The sequence below is a fragment of the Pinus tabuliformis genome, chromosome 1_2 (genome assembly GCF_031772625.1).
Source record: "Pinus tabuliformis cultivar Carrire ecotype Pingquan chromosome 1_2, CPIR1, whole genome shotgun sequence".
NCBI classification, from domain to species: domain Eukaryota; kingdom Viridiplantae; phylum Streptophyta; class Pinopsida; order Pinales; family Pinaceae; genus Pinus; species Pinus tabuliformis.
Genome location: NC_142298.1, coordinates 871,722,658 through 871,745,786, shown reverse-complemented (window position 1 = coordinate 871,745,786; position 23,129 = coordinate 871,722,658). Strand labels below are relative to the sequence as shown.

Below are 23,129 nucleotides of genomic sequence, written 5' to 3'. Positions count from 1 at the left end.
CTAAGAGTCCTCCTCTTGGAATGGAGGAGGTACTCCTATTTATACAATGAGAGGAGATAACAAACTCATAATGATGATCCATTAATCTCTCTTTTAGTTCCATACATTTCTCAACCATCTAGACACATAATCCTATCCTCCATGATTTCCTCCATGAGGTCCATGATCTTCTCCATGATCTGTTCCATGAGGTGTATCTTATCAAATTCGAATTTGATCTTTCAAGGCCACAAAAAGGTGTCTTGGAAGCTTCCTTGGAACCTACACATGTCACCAAAACAACCCACTTTCCATATATAAAGTAAAATATATTATTTTCTAATATTTAATCAAGAATTTCTCTCAAAAATGCTTAAAAATAAACAATGTTTGGAAAATATAAATGAGACCCATTAATGGTGAATAGTAGGGAAAATGGAGTGACAAGGTGATGAATAGTGAGCGAAATAATGGAAGCATAGGTGAAAAATGTATGGTAATGAATGCCATTTTTGGAGCCCAACAACAACCATGATTTTGTTTGTATCCAATTTATCCTTTAAGCACTTTTTCAAAAGCCATTGTATGCTCATAATAGCAATGTAATAATTAATATATGTTGGAAGTATGTGGGCTCCTGAATATGATATGGATGTGGCAAAATATGAAGATGAATGTATTCCCCCCCCCCCCCAACTGATGGTATTGACAATTTTATGAAATGAGGAAGAGAAATGTTTTTCCAACAATTATCATTCTTGTTTTTTATGGAATTCTATGGTCAAAAGTTAGAAAATGACGTACCTTCACTTACCCTTTGGAATGGATGAGTTGTATGTGTGGTGGCTGAAAAATTCTGATCATATTCTTCTTCAAGTGGCTGAACAAGAGGAGTCATGGATAGAGAGATAAGATGATTTTTTATTGCTTCTACTAAAACTTGTTGAATCTGCTCCAAAATGCTGAAAATAATAGTCTTCACGTCTTCAAAACTCATTGGCACAATTCTTACTATGTGAAAAGATGTTCTGATGTCGAACATAGTAGGAAATTGTTGACTTAGTGACCATTAATGGATGCCACTAGTCAACACGAGAACTCTCACCATTGATGACAATGAGAGTCAAGATGCCCAGACACATCTTGCTAGGTACGAATAATTTTGCCGATGTCGAGTCACCTAGAAGATCTGACGAACAAGTGACATTAATGTATTCCCATTGTTTGTCAGCATGAGAACTTGCCATTATGGCATGCAAGCCTCAAGGTGTTTTTACAAAGAACTTAGACTCAAAGGACTATGGACTCAATAATTTGCATTGAAGCAGGGCTTATTTGCGAAATGAAAATCACAGGAAATGGAAGATGACAATGGAGAGCAGAAATGGAAATGGGAAATAAGCATATGAATGAACCTCTTGCTTTTATTTGTGGGTTATGAATGGAGAAAAAGAGATGGAAAGTGTATGTGAATGTAAATGGAAAATATGGAGTGAATGGTTTATTATGAAGTATGGATGTGATGGAGACAATAGTATCTGAAAGTTTTTTAAGTGTTTGGATCTAATTTTGCATCAACATATTTCCTCTTTGTTGCTAATCATCCTCTTATAAAACAAATTGGTCTCTTAGAGAGACACCATTCTCTTGTAATCATTTGTCCTTCCTCCTGGAACCTGCAAAAAAAACTAATACTTCTTCTGCAATGGAATGTAAGATTATTAAAAGAGAGAGATGGTCAATCTCTCTAGTTATGATATTTACACATAAAACTAAGAATTTGTATTAATGAAATAAGTTCTCAAAGGAAAAATCAAAAGAATTTATACCTGATTTGGAATTAGTGCCTCAAGTTGATGTTGCTCATTTTCAGCAATTTATTTCATTATTTACCATTTCAAACTCTAATGATGGATTTCTCATTATGTAGATCTTGTTGAGATCTTTCCAATGGTACTTAAATCATCAAAATCTGATTTTGTATGAAAAAGTTAAGCTGATTTGAACAATGAGGTTTTTCTGGCTGCAGAATTAGAGAACAGCTGCGGAATTGGACTTTAGCTGTGGAATGTGCACAGTTTCTGTAGCTAAAAATATTAAATAAAAAGTTAGCCATTCATCTTTCATCATCAGTCCAAAATTAATCAATACCTTCATAAAAGTGAGCAAATAACTTATTCATTTCATTGATTCAAAATTATTATTTTTTCTTGACATGCAGTGACTTAGTGTGGCGACTCAGTGTGGCGACTTAGTGATAACACACAACTTGACTTCCCTTTGACCGGGGTCTTTTTCATTGAATTGGATCAAATGAATAGGACACCATCCATGTACTGACATTCCCCCAGCTACCCATGTGGCTTGTTTTGCTTGATGACACCTGCAACCTAGAGTTTAACAAAACAGTTGCGGAAAGTTGAACCAGTTGCGGAAAGTTGAATCAGCTGCGGAAAGTGGCTGAAACAGTCAACCATTAGTTTTCTAATTTAAGTTATTTTCTTCACTGCCTGCATGTAGGAGCTCTATGAATGATAATGGCATATGGAGCAAAACAGTTTTAGCAATGGAAATGGAATACCATGGTACCTACTCTTGTGCTACTCATTTTTTATTATTATTATTATTTTTAAATATACCCGAAGTGTCACTTTCCTACTGCCTTCTGAATCATAAACTTTGAAGGTGAATTTAATCTTTTGGTTACTTAACAATTAGGCATGGGAAAAATTTTAGAGCACTTCGACTATCAAAAAGATGCTTATGCAAGAGTGCAAATATGCAAGAGCTAGTATGCAGAAATGATAGATTATTTTCAAGATCAAACGAAAACCAATGATTTCAAGAATATCATTATAATGCACCAGACTTTGATATGATTCAGATTAGTCCATAATTAGCATGCAAACAGTCCCAAAATCTCACTTGAAAAACAAACAAGATAATACTTATTGAGCCTTTGAGTGTATTAGGATTTATTTTCAGGACCAAACTTCGAAAATTACACTGTTGTAGCAGTTATATCAGAGTTCTGAGCAAAAAAGCTTCAACTTATAGTTTGATAAACAGCCTATAACCATAACCATAACCATTCGTCCCTTCCATAAACTTGGGCCCTTCCGGTTCTTGCCCTCAACAACAAACCCATTCTTTCCTTCTTGTTCTAACAATTTGTCTGTGTGAATGATGGAGGAAGAAAATTCATTATGTGTTAGCGGGGAATTAACACGGTTTTATGGAGAAAAATCCAGTGATGGTAAATGGAAAAACAGAGAACAAGTGGCGGGAATGGAGCGGAGTAGTGAAGTTCGATTGAAATTGCCAGATCAGTTTGGACTAGTTCACGTAATGGAGAGTCGTCTTCAATTAGGATTGTTGTCAACAGGTGGCAATAAAAAGGCAGGAGACGTGGTGGCAAAGGGTGGAAGACGTGGTAGAGTAGGTGCCGGCACATAACCAAATTAGAATTCCCCTTTCTCAGGCACGCCGAATTAACACAGTCTGTTCATTTAATTGAAATTCCGTTTTTTTACACACGGCAAGCAAAAATGGGTTCCAAAAAACCGAGGATTTCTCCCAGATCGCCACAAATTTCTTAAAACGGTTTTTGGGTTATCTAATTGACCCTGCTGGCGAAGAAACCCATGTTTTCTTTTTTTCATATTCATCTCTGTTTGGCCAAATCGTGCTTTCAAAGTTTGACGTTTTTCTATTCTGTGTTTTTTTCCTAAATTGTTGTGTTTGAATTTACAGGTTCATGAGCGTTTTGGAAAATTCTTACAGAAGCGTTATGAGCAGTCACAGTTGTGATAGCCTACCACATGGAGATTCTCTTTGATTGTATGCACTTGGAGATAGCATCTATCCGTTAGATTTACCTAAATCAACTTTATGTAAATTTGATCTGCATTTTAAAATTCCACTATTGAGCTCGACTTTAATGGGATAAACTTTATATTGTAGATTTGTTGAAGCTGAAACTGAGGATAAGCATCAATTCGTTGTAGCTGCATGTCACAATTCATTTTCTTGACTTTTCGTTTCTCAGTTTTGATCCTTAATAGCCCTACGTGGTTTTCATGGAGTAGGTTTTTTTTTTGTTGTTGTTGTTTTGTATTATTTTTTTTTTTATTTTGTTAATAAAATTATATATGTTATATTTCTAAAATTAAAAATATACATATATATTTTACTAAACAAAATAATAAAATTTATTATATTTTTCTTTAAATTGTTTTGTTAATAAAACTATATGTTATACTTTCAGATATTAAAAATATACATATATATTTCATTAAACAAAACAATGATTTTTTTATTTTTTATTGCATCAATTGAAATGATGAAGTTTATTTTGTCTCCTTTTCTTTTTCTTTTTCTTTTTCTTTTTCTTTTCTTTTTCTTTTTTTTAACATAACAATTCTTTTTCTAATCCTCCAGATCACACAAAGTGCAGGAGGAGAGCATACTCAAGAATTATTAAAAAAAATTTACATAACAATCTTTTTTCTGATCCTCCAGATCACACAAAGTGCAGGAGGAGAGCATACTCAAGAATTATTAATTTTTTTTTAGATGTAAGAAATAAGGTCTCCTAATTACACTTCCCCGGCAACGGCGCCAAAATGTCTAGTCAATTTAACATCTTAAATTGCTCTACATAAATTATCAATCCGGGTATCGTAAACTGATGAAGTGTGGTGCACCATATGTGCTTAGTTAACCTTTTTCTTACTTCGTTGTTTTATAGATTTTATTTTGTTTTGGGGTTTTGTTTTTTTTGTTTACCTAAAGTATCTAATGCAAATGGAAATCCTATTCTAAGGTCTTAAGAATACTTTTAAAGGTCAAGTATGGATGTAGATTTCAAGACAAAGTCTATGTCCCTAATGATAACTTCCAAATCTTAGCACTTCAAAAGATCTCAAAACATGTTATTGATGGAATTAGTACTTAAACAAAAGTGTAAATATGCAACTACTTCAATCAAACAAAAGATGAAATACTGATCATGAAATCACTATCTCTGCTGCTTGTCTAAATACAAAAGAAATGAACTAAGCTACTGCACTCAAAGAAAATAAAAAAAATTGCAAGTAAAGTAAAGCTAAAATCAAATTACATCAACTCATATTCTGATCCCTCACCATTTGTCTCGCTCTGGCTTTAGGAGGTAATCATAAACAAATTGAGAAATCTGATATCTAATTTGCAGAAAATGAAACTAATATCAAACTACCCATTCATACTTCAATCCCTCACCATTTGACTCGCTCTGGCTATAGGAGGTAACTGAAAATGACATGAGCAATTCAATAACTAACTTGCAGAAAAATAAACTAATATCAAACTACGCATTCATACTTCAATCCCTCACCATTTGACTCGCTCTGGCTATAGGAGGTAACTGAAAATGACATGAGCAATTCAATAACTAACTTGTAGAAAATAAACTAATATCAAACTACCCATTCATACTTCAATCCCTCACCATTTGACTCGCTCTGGCTATAGGAGGTAACTGAAAATGACATGAGTAATCTAATATCTACTTTGCAGAAAAGTAAACTTAAAATCAAATCACATCAATTCATAGTCTGATCCCTCGCCATTAGTCCTGCTATGGCTTTCGGAGGTAATCATCAACAACTTGAGCAATCTGATATTTAAACTAACTAACAAAGTAAATGAATAAGACTGAAATCAAAGCATAACTGAAATTGAAAAGCTAAAAAAAACAAAGTCAGCAAAGAGGTAAATCTCATGTCATTGTTTGATGCAAAAACATGTAAAGAAAAAAAACTAATCTACAATCAACCGGTTGAACACACTTATATGAATTAAAATTGCATGAATGGAAAATCTAATCTATCAAACTTGAAACCAATCAAATGACATAATGAAATCAAAGCAAAATTACAAAATGAAATCTACTCTACCTTACATTCTAATGTGCTCCATGACATCTACTTCACATCTCCTTCCATGTAGAGAACATCAAAGCTTTATTCAAATTCTTCAAAATTACAAAGTACAACAAAGCTCTCCAAAGCTTTCAAAAGCCATCAAGGAAGAACTACAAACTCCAAGCTAAAGAATTCTAAACTGAGACTTAAGAACTAACAAATGAAGGAGAGAGATCTCCTATTTATACAAAAATATGAGAAGTCATCTCATTAATGAGAGTCCATAAATCTTTCCCTCTACCTCTAGAGTCCTAATCAAAATAGGAACTGATAAGACACGTCTTCTTAGAGTTACAATACAATTAGGAGATGTGACACATATCCTCATGATCCCATGATTCTTTCCACTCAAATTCGAATTTGGCCTTAGAGTGCCACATAAGGGTCTTCTAGAAGTCTTCTTTCAACCTACACATGTCAACAATATCAACCCATTTGTTAGGTATAAGCATATGCACATTATTTTCTAATTTTTAACTATAAATTCACTTAAAAGGCTTAGAATTAATAAATATTGGAAAAACATAAATGTGGCCCAATGATAATGAAAGTGGGATGAATGTGGTGACATAGTAGTGAAATGGAGGTGATATAATGGACATAATAGTGAAAATGTAATGAAAATGAGTGACATTTTCAAGACTCAACAGTCCTTTAGTGACAAAATTCACGGTCATGACAATGAGATAATAGAGGAATTCTTAATGTCCCTAAAACTTGAATCAAATACACAGGCCACAGTGAATTTTAGGGGTTTGACCTTAGAAGTTACCCCTGAGCTCATCAGTCGTGTTACTGGTCTCCCATTAGGGCTCCCTTGGAGCAAAGAAGAAAGGTCATTGGGCCAGGCAGCCAAGAAATCTTTCTTCCTGCCTGAGGAACATCCTGTAGAAGACAAGAACGGGGTCCGGAGAACCAGCTTACCTCCTCTCTGGAGCGAAGTCAGTTTCCAAATCATGAAATACATTACCTGTGAAGGGAGGTTCAGCATTATCTACGGCTACCATTTTAGGTTGCTGAATGAACTAAGACATGGAATGGATTTACCCCAGAAGAGAGGTTGAGCATCCCCTATTTTCTTCTGTAGTCATTAAGTGAATGTGGCACAAAATTGAAGGAAGGGAAACCAGATCAGTTAGCCCATCATGGACTCATCAAACTTTTAGTGGAAGATGCCCTCCACACCTACACTGTCCCCCTCTCTTGGGAAATTTTCCGAAACATGACTAGAGATGACGATATTAGAATTCTGGCCGAGGAGCTCACCTCATCCAGCAGTGAAGAAGGGGAACACACTGAAGCAGGAGAGAAAACCAGTGATAAAGAAACACAAGACAAACAAGCACAAGCAGGAAAAAAAGAGAAAGAGGGAAAGGGCCAAATTGTTGAGCCTAAAATAGAGCAAGGAACAACAGCACAAACACCAAGAGAAAAGAGACTGCAGAGGAGAGCAAAGAAGGCAGAAACATCCCAATTAAAGGCTGGCACAGCCACAGCAGTCACACCAAAACAAAAAGCAAAGATAGATCCTGAAATGGCTGCAATACAGGCAGAAACAGTTGACACAGAGACTTCTACAAGAAGCATGGAAACAGAACAGCAAAGAGGGAAATCACCAGAAATATTGGCAAGAGAGGCAACAGCTGTGCTGGCCGCCTTAAAAACACCTCCAAAACAAAAAGGGAAGCGAAAAAGGCAAACTTCCATGTACTTTAAAGAAAGAAGGAGCACACGGATCAAAGTAGGCAGACCCCATCCGTAGTCAAAAGAACCAATTATCATTGAGGACACAACCCCTAAACCAAAGGAAGGGTCTCCTTCAAAGATTTCTGTCACCTATGAGCGAGGAAGCCCAAAAACTTCCACCTGGAGAGAAAGACTGAAGACAATGGACTCAAAGACAGTTCTACAGGAAGCGGAGAAATCTCTACAGGAAACTCGGGCTAAGCTAAAAGAGACCGAGAAATTGGAGGAAAAGGCAGCCAAACAACCACAGGAATAAGAAAGGACAGAAGAAATATTGGAACCAAGCCCTCAGCCCAGTTTGGTAACATACTATAACCTGTTAGAAGCTAAGAAAATAATTCCCTAGAAATTTTCAGTGCCACTATTCTTTGCACTAGAGGAAGAAAGAATTATGACTCATACTTGGATGAGGATTGCCAAGTCCAAGGGTGTGGCAGACATAAGCCCCCTAGAAGAACAACTCAGGGAGTCAAGGAAAGAATTGGCCATGGTGAAGCATGTGGAAAGCATTCAGAGGGCCAAACTACAAGAAGAGAATGAGCTGCTAAAACAGCAGCTACAGCTACAGGGAATCCATAAGGAAGATAGGCCCTCCATTCTAGGAGAACAACAACAACGGGAAAAGCCTCCAACAGACAAAGAAACCTTGGATGAATGGCAAAGAAAGGATGGGCTGCAGGCCGAGATCGAGGCACTAACAAAACAGCTACAAGAGAAGGAGTTGTAGGCAGCAGAAGAGATACAATCTCTAAGGCAACTGGTACATGAGAAGGAAGCCCAATTGGCCTGCATGGCCAGCTGGGCAATAGAGGCCGTACAGTGTAGGCAGCCTGCCAAGTCATACGCTTTGTACCTTAAAGATCAATGGTTGCAGTTCCATATTAACACCTTGGCCCAAAGGGGCACTACTCCATTTCAAAACCATCATCAATTTATGGCTTTATGTGATAGTAGCTCATCAGAGGACAAGGCTAAATTATCAAAGTTTTATTTGCACAACTTGGCCCTTCCAAATATGAATTCATGGGATCCCAACACTGTGGTACGAGATGTGCAACTTATGGCCATGGCCTCTTGGTTGAATCATGAGGAAAAAAGGGCAGCATAGGTCCGAGACATTATGAACAGGGAACTCAGTGAACCACTAATGATCAGAGCAGAGTCAGAGGATCCCTCAGCATTGATAAGCGCCCACCAGCACTTGGCCAACAACCATCAGGAGTTACCAGATTACATTGAATGACAAGCTCAAGCTATTGCCCACTTTGAGGACATGGAGAGACTGTTGGGGGATAACTGCCTTCATTCTTGCACAAGGAGGTGGAACACACTGTCCCACAGTTTGAAGATAAGAGAATACCACTCTCCAACCAGGATGATGGAGGCCTTGGCAAGGGTACCCCTCTATAAATAGTCAATGCAAAATTAGCAGGCCAATTGGATCGGCCTAAAGTTCAGTCCTCCCCTACTTTTGGGACTACTGGAAGGAGTTAAGGAAGAAGAGGAAAACAGGCAGTGGGAGGAAGTGGAAAGAAAATCAAGATTTCATGACCGGGAAGAAGACATCACCTCAGAGGCCTGGGACGTGAGAGAGGCAGTAAAAGCTATCAATGATAATGAGCTAGATTAGTTGCTCAGAGGATGAGCAACCCATTTAGCAGGGGGGTGATGATGACCCCCAAAAATGGGTAACTTATTAGGCTCATTTTGCCTATTGTTCTTCATCAATCCACCATTTTTCATAGTTTATGCATGTTTTTTGAGTATATTTATGTTAGTTGAACGAATGAGAATAGTCACTTGACCAAGAAGGCTAACACGTGGTTATTGCAGATTTTTGGACAAATTTTGGACCAAGGCCAAGCATTTACGAGCCAGATGACAGCCAAGCATGAAGGAACAAGGGTGAGGATTCGTAGGAAGGGTGTCTCTTACACTAAATGGCCCCTTCCTCGAATTCTCCACCCTCAGCTCGGAGTTCAGCAGGCCACCGAAAAGGATTCACAAAGGCAGCCGAGCAATTTTGTGTAAAGTGACTTATCACTGGCACTTCGAGCAGTCGAGCCCCTCGAGTTAAGGAGGGTTGTTGGAGACCCTCGTAGTGCATAAATAGGAAGGATTCCAGCCTTCATGGGTTACTTTTTGAACAGTTGTATTTTGCACTATAGTGCTGCTAGTTTCTCAGCTCATCTTGTAGCTTCTGCTGTACAACTTCTTTTATGACATGGTTATTTTTGAGTAATGGAAAGAATTTTCATTTGGCACCAGTTCTGAGCTTTTTCTTAGGAGCCTGCAGCTCTTGGGGTTGGGCCCAACCCAAGTGCCAAGGCCTCCTTCGTGTACTATTATATGTTCTTAATGTCTTTGCAAAAAATTTATGTTAAGTAGATTACAGTCTTGCTTGGTTACCTAAGTCATTGTTGATGATTAAAAAGGCTTTTCATGTTCAGATCGATTTGATAGGTTGATAACAGAGAAGATCTTCAAAAAAAGGCCATCAAGCACCCCTGATCTCACCTCTCCCTCTATGGGACCATGAGCTGAGACCAAGGTGTCCTTGTTGCCACCAAAAACACTATCTTTGCTTCATCATGCAATTGTTAGTGTTAGATTCTCATTTGCAGAATTTGATACCAGTTGTGGTTACATGCTCAAGTTCATTATTGCTTAGTTTTCATAGCTATTTCACATGATTTCATTGCAAATAAACTGTTGTTCACTTTCTTTGATGATATTCAGGTCAGATTAGGTTAAAGTAGCTAGGTCTTTGGTTTTCCGAGTCTTTGTTTGAATAGTTTGGAAAATAACTTGCAGAGCACCTGTGATACCTCCTTGCCTACCCCTACTCCATCAATACCGCCTGCTCCATCCCCCAACTCTGATTCTTGCCTCACATTTGCCACGTTCCCTCACTTTGACCTAATTTCCATATTTTTGTGCAACATTACTCTACCCGTCCTTGAACAAATCCAGCCATCCTTATCACTCACCCGCTTCGCTCACCAAGTCCCAGACCTCCTCACACCCTTATCTCACCTCCATACCCACTTCTTCACCTTTTTTTCCACCATCAGCCCTTCAAAACTCCCTTTCGGAACATCCTGTAGAAGCCACAAAACATCCTATAGAACCCCTGTAGACTTCTTGTAGAAGCTCACGAAAGCGGTTTCTTGAGATCCGAGCACTGTGAAACTCTCTAGAAGGGTGCCAGGGACCCCTTAGGCCCTCTTCTAACCTTCCCAACCTCCTGCAAGTGCCTACTCCATTTCCTTTCGCCAGTCAACCTCTGCACAGTAAAAAACAGTTAAAGCACATGCAAGATAATTCTGACAAATTACTCAAAAATGAAAAAAGATGTTTTCCTCATATTTCTCTTCAGAAGTAGCTTAGTCACATGCATTTTACCTTTCTAGAAGTCAATGGCATCCATTTATGTAGCTTTCATCCTTTTACTTGCACCAGTAGGGTTAGTCGGTACAACTAGGGTTTGCGTTCCTTTCTAGCTTTCAACTTCTTTCTGCAAGTAGATTAGCCTCTGGTTGAGTTAGTTTTCGTCCATCACAGTTAAAAGCTTATTCTGAGAGCTCATAGAAGTTGGCTTAATCTCCTAGCGGACTTGTGCCAGCTGATCAAGTGACAGCCTGCGGCAAGAGCTAGTACTTGTGCATATAACATCGTTGCTTCCAAGTTTGTTACGAACTACCGGGTTAATAAAAGTAAAAGAGGAAGTCCTAGGAGTTGCAGCATTATTGCTACAATACTGGAGCCCACCAGTAGAGGCCACTGCTAAGCTCTTCCTTGAGTGAGTGTGGGACCTGGGTACACTTTGGGATACCACAGTCCATTATTTCAGATCAAGACAACATATTCCTGAGCTCATTTTGGTCAAGTCTCTGGTTGATGCTGGATACAAAACCTACTAAGTCCATGGCTTTCCATCCCCAAACTGATTGTCAAACAGAGGTTGTCAATAGGATGATCATACACATTCCGCACATGTACAACTCAAGGCATCAACACATATGGGATGAAAGTCTCCCCTATGTCCAACACAGCTACAACAGAGCTCTCCACAACTCAATAGCCCATAACCCTTTTTAGGTAGGGCTCGAATTTCAGCCATTATGCCCCATTGATGTGGCCATACCATTTGCAGCCACTGAGGTAGATTCGGCTCACATGTAGTCCGAAGTTGAAAGGGCTAACAACTTCATTGAGTGCATTCAACACATCCACCAACAGGTCCATGATATATTAGGCAGAGCTAATGCTAAATAAAAGAAATTCCATGATCAACATCGAGTGTTGCACAAGTTCTAGGTGGGCGACAAAGTTTGGCTACATTTGTAGAAGGAGCGCTTTGCTGGACCCCACCGCAAGCTCTATCCGCTCCGATATGGACCTCACACCATCACTAAGGTTTCCAGCGACAATGCCTTCGAGCTCAACATCCCACGTTCCTTGGTCTGCACCTATTGTTCAATGTAGATCGCCTTCGGCCATACTTTGCACCATTATTGGACACATCTAACATTGCAGAACAACTCACACCAACAGAACTCAACCTAGACTGCATGGCACAGGCCACAACTGATCAGATCATGAACACACAGATCAAGAACACTCTGCAATAGAGGACACAACTATATCGAGTTGTAAAAGTAGGCCAACCCCTTCACTAAGGCAAATGGCTCACCAAGGACCAAGTTCAGCAAAAGTTTCCTCATCTCATGGAGGAACTCAACACAATGGGGACCATTTTTTCCTAAGGGGGGAGGACTGATCTAGGTGGATATTGGTGGCCACCAACCTATTCCACTTGGACACTCACCATTGTTTCTTTCAGTTTTTCAGTTTCCTTAATTGCAGCACAATTTACTATTTTTTGCAGTTTTTCGAGTCCTAAACTTCCGGAGTCATTTTGTTTTTTTTTCCCCTGAAAAATTCAGCGATTGTTATGGAAATCACACTATTAGTTGTAATCCTCAGATAGATCTTTCCAATGAGGTATCATATGCATCAAATAAAGATAATATGACCAAGTTACGACCCTGGGAAGTTGGCTGCCCAACTAACCCCAACAGGGCCCATAAACTCTTGGTCTTACATCTCCTCGGGTTAGGGTTTTGGTTTTTTAGGGTTTTCTATTATTTTTCAATAATAAAAAGTCCCTTGAGCCACATTGTAACTTAGTTCAGAGGAATTTAGCCACCACATCTCTTCTGATAGATAAGCTAACATCGCCTAAGCTATCTTATTTCTATTCTGTTTGTAAGCATAGTTCAGTGTTTTTATATTAATGAAATGAAGTGTTTTTCTACGCCTCTCTATGTTTATGATTATATCTGTAACTTGTAGTGTTCCTGTTTATGTTCATATCAGAATCACAATTAAGGCGATGTATTCCCAAGATTGTGAAATTCATCATAGTTCTGGGTGGTCGAGAAGAATGAGGAACATTTGTTTGTACTGGGAAGAGAGAAGCATAGGGAATTAACATATTCCCCCCAATCATGCCTCAAATGCCCATAATGTGCCATAGAACCAACTTGCTTGGGTTTTAAAACTTTAATTATTGATTTAATACGATTTCTTAGCTTATCCACATAAGGGTGGAGTTGAAGGTGTAACATATAATAAGGAGATGACATAAGGGGAATTAGGGAATAATGTGCCAGTCCTTGTGGTTGTAGATGTTCTTTTGACCAATTTCCACTAGGCGGGCTAGATTGGCTTGATAATGAGTCTCTGAGTTTTGACTTCTTGGGATATGATAGAGGGATTTTCAGAGAAAAAGGCTCAAAGCACAATTTATACTTTTAAGGAGAAGAGTATGGAGATTTTATTTAGGGTAAGAACCATTGATTAGATATTAAATAGTGATCAGAGAGACCTATCCAAGCTATATAAGTTTGATTATCATGTCCACATTCATACTCTATTTTCCTATACCTATATATGACTGTAAACTGGAAATTAAAAGTTATATGCATAAAGACTAATAAAAAATAACTGAAAGCAAGCATTCTATTCATCCTGCTCACCGGAGGTAGATGCAATCAGGGCCAAATATTTAGCACTCAATCCTGACAGCTATGTCTGCGAAAGAAAACAAGGGAAGTGTCTCTACATGTGGCCAAGATGTCCTTCTTGTTTCTACATTTGAAATTGCAGCGTCTGAAAATCTTGTTTATAATTAGGGAAATCCTGAATAGCAGTCGCCATGCTCACTGAGATTTTCTCCATAGCCTTTCCTAGGAGACTTTTCATCAGCCAATATAGATATAGGGTCTATTTAAATTGAGCCACTCGCCCTCTAGTGTGATTAGGATCCGGAACCAAGAGTCTCCAGTCGTCTATTTCGACTTCATTCGCGCTCGCTTGTCAGTTTAATTCCTCCTCCCATTCTTCTATCATCCTTTTGATCTCGTCATTAGTGTCTTCCTTGTATGTTGTGGCTACTTCATTTATCAGGTTAGCCACTGGCTTTCTGCCGTGTTGCTTTCTCGATGAGCTTGGTTCATCCTCCGCCTCATCCACCCGAGGTCTCTTGCCTCAACCCCTACCTTTTGTCGTTCTTCTCATTGCCACGCCGTCTCGATGCTTGTCTGTCAAATCTTGTAGAAATGAGGAGATTATCCTCAATGTTCTTCGCACCCTAGATTGATTATCGTGTTGAGCACCTAATATGGAAAAAAAACACCAAAATTTCCAGAACATTATATTTTGTTTTTCCATCGCCCGCAGGCTTTGCAATTCCACAAAATTTTCCACCCCTAGTTCAATTGCATAAAAATAAAATTTAAGGATCCCATACCCAGCATGTCCATTACCCACACCCTAGTACAAACTCCTTTGCCCCAGCTGACGTCCATTCATAACCATTGCCTTGCAAACGCTTCGACCTCGGCCTTGGGTATGAGGCCCCAACAACTGGCTAGCCACAAACCCTGTAGCAGGGTGACCAAGCCCACGAATGCCAAGCCCCTCACCTCGACTACCAACATTTGTATGACCAGTCCCCCAACCCAAGTGAATTAGCATTGCCTCAGCAATACCCTTACCGACACTGCAACACAAGCTCTTAGCATCTAGCCCCGCAAATCAACGAGCCAAAACTCTACTTGCCACCCGAATTCCACTCAACCATCCGAGGCTGACATGTCCAGCGCTAGATTCATGCCCAATCCCAGACCCCAGATGAGCCTGCCCCTCGACAACATGCCCACATCATTTACAACTCAGGTACTGGGTGCCTACCCTCAGAAGCCAACCCGTCAAAACCTCTGCAGCAACCACAGTGAAGACAATATAACAAATGTTGATAGTATCAGAAATGTTGACAACATCCCAGCGCTCGAACCCTTGGTTTACAAGACAGGCTAGACAAAAGGATACCCTCGGGCTGACACCCTTGTCCCCTAGCCAAATTAGCCCCATGTGAGAGAGGAAAATCCCATAGCGGATTGACACCAGGGAGGTGCCAATGAAGTTGGGGTTCTGTGACCAGACTCCCGACGCCATGCACTTCCCCCAGCTCGACTTACTCCCGCCCACTAGCCAATTTCCCACATACATATCCCAATTATCAAACTAGACATAGGGAAGCTTGATGCATGGATAGAATACCCAGTTTACATACTCAGTAGCTAGCGTTTGGAGCCGATGGAACCTTCGTCACTTCTGAAGCCACTACTCTACTCTTGCCTGCGGGACCTCTGCACCTTCTATTCCCTTACTGTTATCCTTCACAGCGATTTGAAAACTTACCAAAATGTCTCTGCCACCTTTCTTCGTGACGGTTATCTTAAACATGCCAAAGGCCACCACACCCATCGGCTTGAGCATGTCGGGGGCGATGACATCATTCCTTTGCATACTCATCAAAAAACGGTCTTAATGGATCAGTTCGACAACTCGCACCCCAAACAAAGATAAATTATACATATACTTTAACCAAACATTAAATTATTAATAAAAAATATTAAAAGACAATAATTTAAGCGGATACAAAGGTAATAGAGACAAGTTATGCGAGAGAACATTTGCTAAAATATATTTGTATTACTAAAAGAGCCAACAAAAAATCAATAAACCAAATAAATATTAAATTATTTTTATCATAAAATAAAAAATAAAAAAATTATTTTCAAACTTTTATATTATTTAATTTTTTCCTCTTAAATAAAAAAATATTAAAAAATTAAACCATTAATAATAATCAATTTATTACCTAATTTAAAAATCTATATAATTCAAATTATCTCTACAAAATCTACTTTCTATAAATACAAATAAGAATATTTTCTTTGAAAAATAAGAAGTTTTAAACAAAATCCATATAATCCAAAATATCTATATGCAAAATCTCTTTTTTATAAATACAAATTAAATACATTTTCATTGAAATTTTTGGAAGTTTCTAATCCTGGTCTCTTATACTATAAATAGATAATTAAAACTTCATCTATATGAGCTAAAATATCATATGATGATCAAATGTGAAAAAAATGATGTCTAAAATTAAACATAGCTATAAAATTATTTATAAAAAAAATATAATCTAATATGAAAAAAATGATGTCTAAAATTAAACATAGCCATAAAATTATTTATAGGAAAAATTATAATCTAATTATATTATTTACTAAAATAAACTAAGTGTTTTAGATTTCAATAAAACACAACATTTATCAATATATTCTAAAATTTAAATCCATCCATTTTAATTAATTAAAATTTATTAAATTTCATAAATATAAAAATATATAATAATATACGCAATAAATTCCATCTGAAATTATTATTCTTAATTAAAATTAATAAATCTCAAACAAATGTAATATATGTTACTTAGGAAAATAAAACTAAATGTTTTAGATCTCAGTAAAACAAAACATTCCTCAAATAAACTTCTTAAAATGTACAAGTCTAGGGATTCTAAAATTTAAATCCATCCATCATAACTACTTAAAATTTATTAAATTTCACAAATATATTAAAAATATGTATAATATATATACAATAAATTTAATCAAAATTTATTATTTTTATTAAGATTTTGTTTTCTTATACATAAATATGGAGTAGTCTACGGAGGCGGTAGAATGGTCCCTTTTCCGGCACCGGTCGGAAAATCGTCCGGCTCCGGCTACCGCAAATCTCTCCCTCTTCCACCACCATCTCTCAGCTCCACCACCACCTTTCTCCGCCACCCTCCCTGACCGCCCTGACATTCCCTGACATCCCTGACCGATCGCCTGACATCCCCGATCGGGGAGTAATTCCTGCTGCGAGTAATGAGTTGGAATTCGGAGAATTCATGCGGGGAGTAATTCCCTCCATTCGAAATTTCCACCCGCGCCCATTCAAGCTCTGATGCTCTGTGCTTCCGCCTTTGCGAACTCACCCGCGCCCATTCAAGCTCTGATGCTCTGCGCGCACCCCTCTGCGAACTCCTTCCGCACTGCGCGCACCCCTCTGCGAACTCCTTCCGCACTGCAGCTCGGAGGCCAGGTACTCTTCGCTTTGCTTTGCTATCAGTTCGCAGTGTTCATCCTTCGAAATTTCGATCCGTAGACTACTCCTTAAAACATATGAATGTGTGATCTGAATGGGCACTAATTCAAATCATCAAGGGCAAACGTAAAGTGTTGGTAAAGTTTTGAATCACGAATCTGTATGGCACTTTAGGGCGATACGAAAGCTATACATTTAGAAAAAAACCCTAAATTTAGGGCTATACGAAAGCTATACATTTATAAAAAAAACCCTAAATTCATGTTTCAGAAACTGAATCGATGCAAATTTCTATGACCTATGAATAGTAATTTACGCCTGAAAGTCAAATGGATAGCGTTCATTTTTGAAAAATTATTTTGCATTATATTATATAACAGCGAACCAGTGTCATGTGATTCCTTATCCTTATTCATCGTGAGCGAATGTAGAATGAATCTGACAGTTCCGTTTGTCAATAAATCTAATTGTTTGGTGATAGAATTGAAATCCGGTAAGTTATTTGTTGAAAATTATTGGAATATATTATTAAATTAAAAAATAAAATCTCTGAGCTGAAAAGTGAATAGTGAAGCATACAGAAGGGAAAAAAAGAATATGTCTATCTTCCTCTTGAGTGAGATTGAATAAAATTATCCCTTACACTTTATTAATTATTCCTTATTTCATTTCAAACTAATACTCTGTTCGTTGTGTATCTTAATGAGAAAGCAAGCCTTCAATGTCATTTTTGTGTTTCACAATCCCTTCCATGCCTTTAGAGTTGGTTTTTGTTTCACAGTGCTTTAATTTTACAACACACTATTAACTTTCGTGGATTATGACATCAAATAAAGGCAAAGAACATGATATTACAGACAGATAGATTGGCAAATTGCCTGTTGATTGTGACTATTTCATTCTTCCAATAGTTTTCTTTGTGTGCTAATTCATTTTTCTCATTTTCTTTTTTGAGTTTAATTTATTAGTTAATTAAATTAGTTTTTATTTAAATATAAAAAAAAAAATCAAATACCATAAATAAAAGCCTGTATTTTATAATTTTAATATTTATTATATAATTTATAGAAAATGAAATAACAGTTTTAATAAATTAACTATTAGTGAGGTTATATTATAATCATATAATTATAGGTAAAATTAATATTTAGAGAATTGAATTGATAATTGAACATGCTCACCTATAAACATATAATAGAATAATAAAATAACAGTTAAAATAATTAGATTATACATATTTTACACAATCACTTTTAACTTGGCCTCTATAAACATATAATGAAATAACAGTTAAAATAATTAAACTATACATATTTTACACCATCACTATTAACTTTGATTGGTGATCAAGATTATCAATTTGAAACACTTATAATTAAACAATCTCATGTAAGAGCTTACAGAGTAATTTCTTTACTCAATCAGATATGGAGATCGCTTTCGGACACACAATTTAAATCCTTGAAATGAATAACTCTGAAACCTTGCATTTATACAAACATGCCATTATATATTATATAACTATATTTTATTATAAAATATTTTAAATCAAATTATTACATTGAAAGAAATAAGAAGCTGCTTTTACAATCCCAATACTAGGGAGAGCTGTAATTTCCATATTTGGTATGGAATATGAAATATAGTATAAGTGAATCAAATACATTAACTATAAAAACATACTAGCCCATGACTTTAGTTTTAACTCGATATCTAAAAAAGTAAAATAAAATCCGTAATGTAAAGCCAGGGCCATGCTGATGTCTGCATTGTTGCAATTATGGGACTCACTGATATGTATATGACAACAGCTCCTCGTTAATAGATGAGGATGCTCAAGGTATCAGCAGGTGATGTAAAGGCAGATGCTTGCTCCTTCATTGTGTGTAGTGAATATATGTAGTTATGTAGAGAAAAAATATTGCCAGTACTAATTTTTTAAAGCAGACCAGCACATAAATATTCATAATTAATTGACAAAATATGTCCACCAGGCTGTGGTCTAGTCACAAGTTGGAGCACTTGCTGTAATGATGGCCCAGGTTCAAATATCAAGTTTGAAGGGCATGCCCCTGTCTGGTTTTATTTCAAGACTAGTTGGAGGAAGAAATTGACAGACCATCAACACCACATAGTCACAGTAAACATTTCAGTCAAAAAAATTGACATAATATTTTGGCATCTTCATGGGAAAATGAAGCTTATTAAACAAGGTGTCTGGCATGCAGTAATCCAAATATATTATCAAAATCTGGTTGAGTTGAGCAATGGAATCTTATGTGTACCTTTATTTTGACACACTGGGATACCCCAGTTGTTACTAAGTATATGATGTGTCTTCTCTTTATAATACTTAATAATTTCTGCGGGATGCTTCAGAGTTAGGTAAGCAGAAAACACGGTTTTGTAACTAAATCTTTGCATCTGTTCATGTTGTCAAAGGAATCTTTCCTTTAAGGAATGCCTTGTTGAAAATGAATGAGGCAAAAAGCAACATCTTAAAGGAAATGCTTGCATCCCAATTTTTTTGCATCCTTTTGTGCTATTTATTTTTGTCATCATTGAGTGATTGATATTTTAGACCTCAAAAAAAGCATAAAAGAGGTTTTATATTTATATATATGTTGAATAACTTGCTAAGATCGAAATTTTGGTTTTGATGTCCTTGCATATTGTTTGACCAGATTAGTTCAAAATGGGCAAGCGAAAGAAATGGCAATATATCATGGATCTTGAGGTGCAAGACCTCAAAGGAAAAATGACTTTCTCTAATAAAGACTTGGTTTGGACAGAAATAAATACAAAAAACAATGGTATTGATCGTGTTGCTGTAATCCCGTTACGACGAGTTGCTGACTTTATAAAAGGAGAGGAAGAAAATTCTATTGCTCCATGTAAATTCGTACGAAAAACAAAGGGTAAACCAAAAGAAAGATCTACTGCTGCATTGCAATATGATATGTGAGTATTTAAAATATATATTGTTTAGATCTTTTGAAACCACGGTTATCTTTCTTTGTATGTACTAACAATTTAAATTTTTGGTTTATCTATTATTGTTCATTTGGCCCAGAGGACAAAAGAGGAAATCTTTCAGCTAAACGAAGGACTTCATTTGTGCAGAAGAGGGGTTGCCAATGCCACTTTATTGTGAAAGTTATGCATGAAATTCCTGATAGAGCAATATTAACTTTCAATATGTATGAACATGTAGATGGGGAAGGTTGGGCTTGTCATGGTCAATGTGACACTTCAGGTGAGACCAGGGCCTTGCTTAGGCCAAGGCTTTCGAGGGACATTGTTGCATATGTAGAGAGTTGTTTCTTTTTGGGAGTGCCTATTGATGTAGTGTATAGAACCCACGTTAAGAGACATGTTGACATCGATGTGGCAACTCGAGATAGAGATTTCTTCTTATGCAGGAAAGATATTGTAAACATTTATAATAGGTTGGCGAAGGGAAATTATCAACTTCACAAAAAGGATGAAATGAGTGTAAACCTTTGGTATCAAAAGCATCGGGAAGATTTTTCTTTTACCAAAAGCCCAATGGTGTGGAGGTCCCTTTTATAATAGGGATTCAAACAAAGTGGATGTTGGAGACAATGGTCAAGCTATCGCACAATAGCTTAATAGCCATGGATTCAACATTTAACACAAACAAATATGGGGTAAGTCAGATGCCAATGATTTATTGAATATATTTATTTAAGTTGTATCAATTCAAAATGATTAATAACTTGTATTTGAATTTATGTAATGTTGAAAATGACAGTATCAGTTGTATACACTCGTGGCATTTGATGAACAACAAAGCGGGGTGCCTGTTGCATGGGTCGTGGCATCACGAAACACATCAGATGATATTGCAATATGGCTGGAGCAGCTCATGCGCAAGTGTTTCCAAACCCGTCCTGATTGGAAAGTCAATGCTTTCATGGTTGATGATGCATTGGCTGAAATCAGTGCCTTGAGGTAAATTTAACATTGTCATGATATAACCAAACTTGCATTTTTTCTAAAAATATCACACTAAAATGCATTGAATATGGCAGGAGGATCACATGTTGTGATGTGATCTTATGCGTTTGGCATGTACGGAGGGCTTGGTTGAAAAATGTCAATCGATTGGCCACTAGTTCCATAAAAGCCAAAGAGATGTTCAGTGAGTTAGGTTTCATCATGAAACACACTCTCAATTATGAAGTGGAAGATGCAATCAATCAATTTTTTATCAAGTTTGCAGATGAAGAGAAGTTCTTAGACTATTTCAACAAGAATTGGGTCACTGGAGATAAGATTCGTAAGTAAACATTTTTTTCATATTATATGTATTTTTTTCTTTTATAAAGGTGATAGAGTGAGACTGACATCGTTCTATTTGCAATTAGGTATGTGGGTGAAAGGTTGTCGGGAGTTTCCTCATGCAAATCAGGAGACCAATAATGTTGTTGAGTCATACCATTGTTACCTAAAAACAACATTTCTATCTGATAGAAGGAAAAAATGTGCCCGGAGGATGGATTGGTTATTGCATATGCTACTAACAACAGTTGAACCTTGTTATCGGTTCAAGGAAATCTTAAAAGAAGAAGGATTCCTAAACAACTACAAGAGAGAAAAGCAGCTAGAATCATCAGTGGAACGAGCAAGAAAAATTATGGATACTGATTGTTGTCCTCATGAGAACATAACACGTGCTTATTGGGTGAGAAGTCAGACAGATCGAGATAAAAAATACCTTGTCACCTGGTATCGTAAGGATTTTATAACGTGTGAATGTCCATGGTCTATCCGTGGAAACATTTGCAAGCATGCCATAAAGGTTAATTGGTTGTATTTCCAATCGGATAATTCAAATCCATTGCTTCATCAGCATGCAGAGGATAACATATGCAATGACCCACCTGAGATCAATATAGAGCCTCAAAACCATGATGAAGATGTCGATGCTACTCTTATGGCCACAAATGTTGTTGACGCAGATGCCGAGGCACTCCATTTGGCAAGGGAGGAGTTTTTTAGCTATACCCATCTCATTTTAGATAACCCTCCTACTACTTTGGCAAAGACAATCCAATTGACTGATATGCTTAAAAAAATGTTGGATGAAGCCAATAATTTGCACGTTACTAATTTTGACTTCACACCTGGATTGGAATCTCTTGATCCATCTTTGAAGAGGAAGAAGAGTTTCCTTAGCCCCACAAAGAAAAGAAGAAGCAGCAGAAAAAACAATGGTTTGGAAATTGATTTAAATGTTGATCCATCAGAATATGAACCATTTGAGTTTCGATACCTCAATAAGCGAGGACGTCATCGATCAAATAATGCCGTCTCTATGGTTCCAGGTTAGTTTCATGTGTTGAATAGAGTCATGATTTTAGATTTAAGTATTTAATCATCACTATTCTTTAACATGTTGTTGTTGGGAAAAGTATCCAATACGGAATGACCCTATCCCACTCTAAGGGTGATAGTACCTCAGCAACAATCAAAGCAAAGCTATTCAAGATTACTTCTTTATGAGATGTAAGAGAGAGGAGGAAGAGATCCACTAACCGATGTCTTCCGTTAATGCTTGATCCAATCTTCTCTCTTTGCTGCTTGCTCCCAGCTCCTTGCTCTTTCACTGGCCCAGCTACACCAAGATCCTGCAAAATGGCAAGAGAGGGAAACTACAAGAAGCATACATTCATAATTGATTCAAGGATTAGAATAAATCAAATACACAAGTATAACAATACACCATTGAGACACATGCATATAGAAGAACCTCAAATGCTTTATTAATGGAAGAAGTAAAGTTCAGGAGGTGATACAACCATAAAAGGCCCAATCCAGCATCACCTCCCAGCAGAAAGAAATCTCCTCGTCACCTCCTTCAAGCAAATCACCCAATAGTTCTATACTCAAACC

General features: G+C 37.2%; 1 protein-coding gene across 1 annotated transcript; it reads left to right on the top strand.

The window, feature by feature from the left end:
- The first annotated feature begins 17,069 nt into the window (after nt 1-17,069).
- LOC149208716 (uncharacterized) lies at nt 17,070-22,566 on the top strand. The gene is made up of 5 exons (XM_089398406.1): nt 17,070-17,207; nt 20,425-20,466; nt 20,986-21,107; nt 21,266-21,513; nt 21,602-22,566. Exons 1-5 carry the CDS (start codon nt 17,070-17,072, stop codon nt 22,564-22,566), a joined length of 1,515 nt encoding a protein of 504 aa, XP_089254532.1.
- The last annotated feature ends 563 nt before the right edge of the window (nt 22,567-23,129 follow it).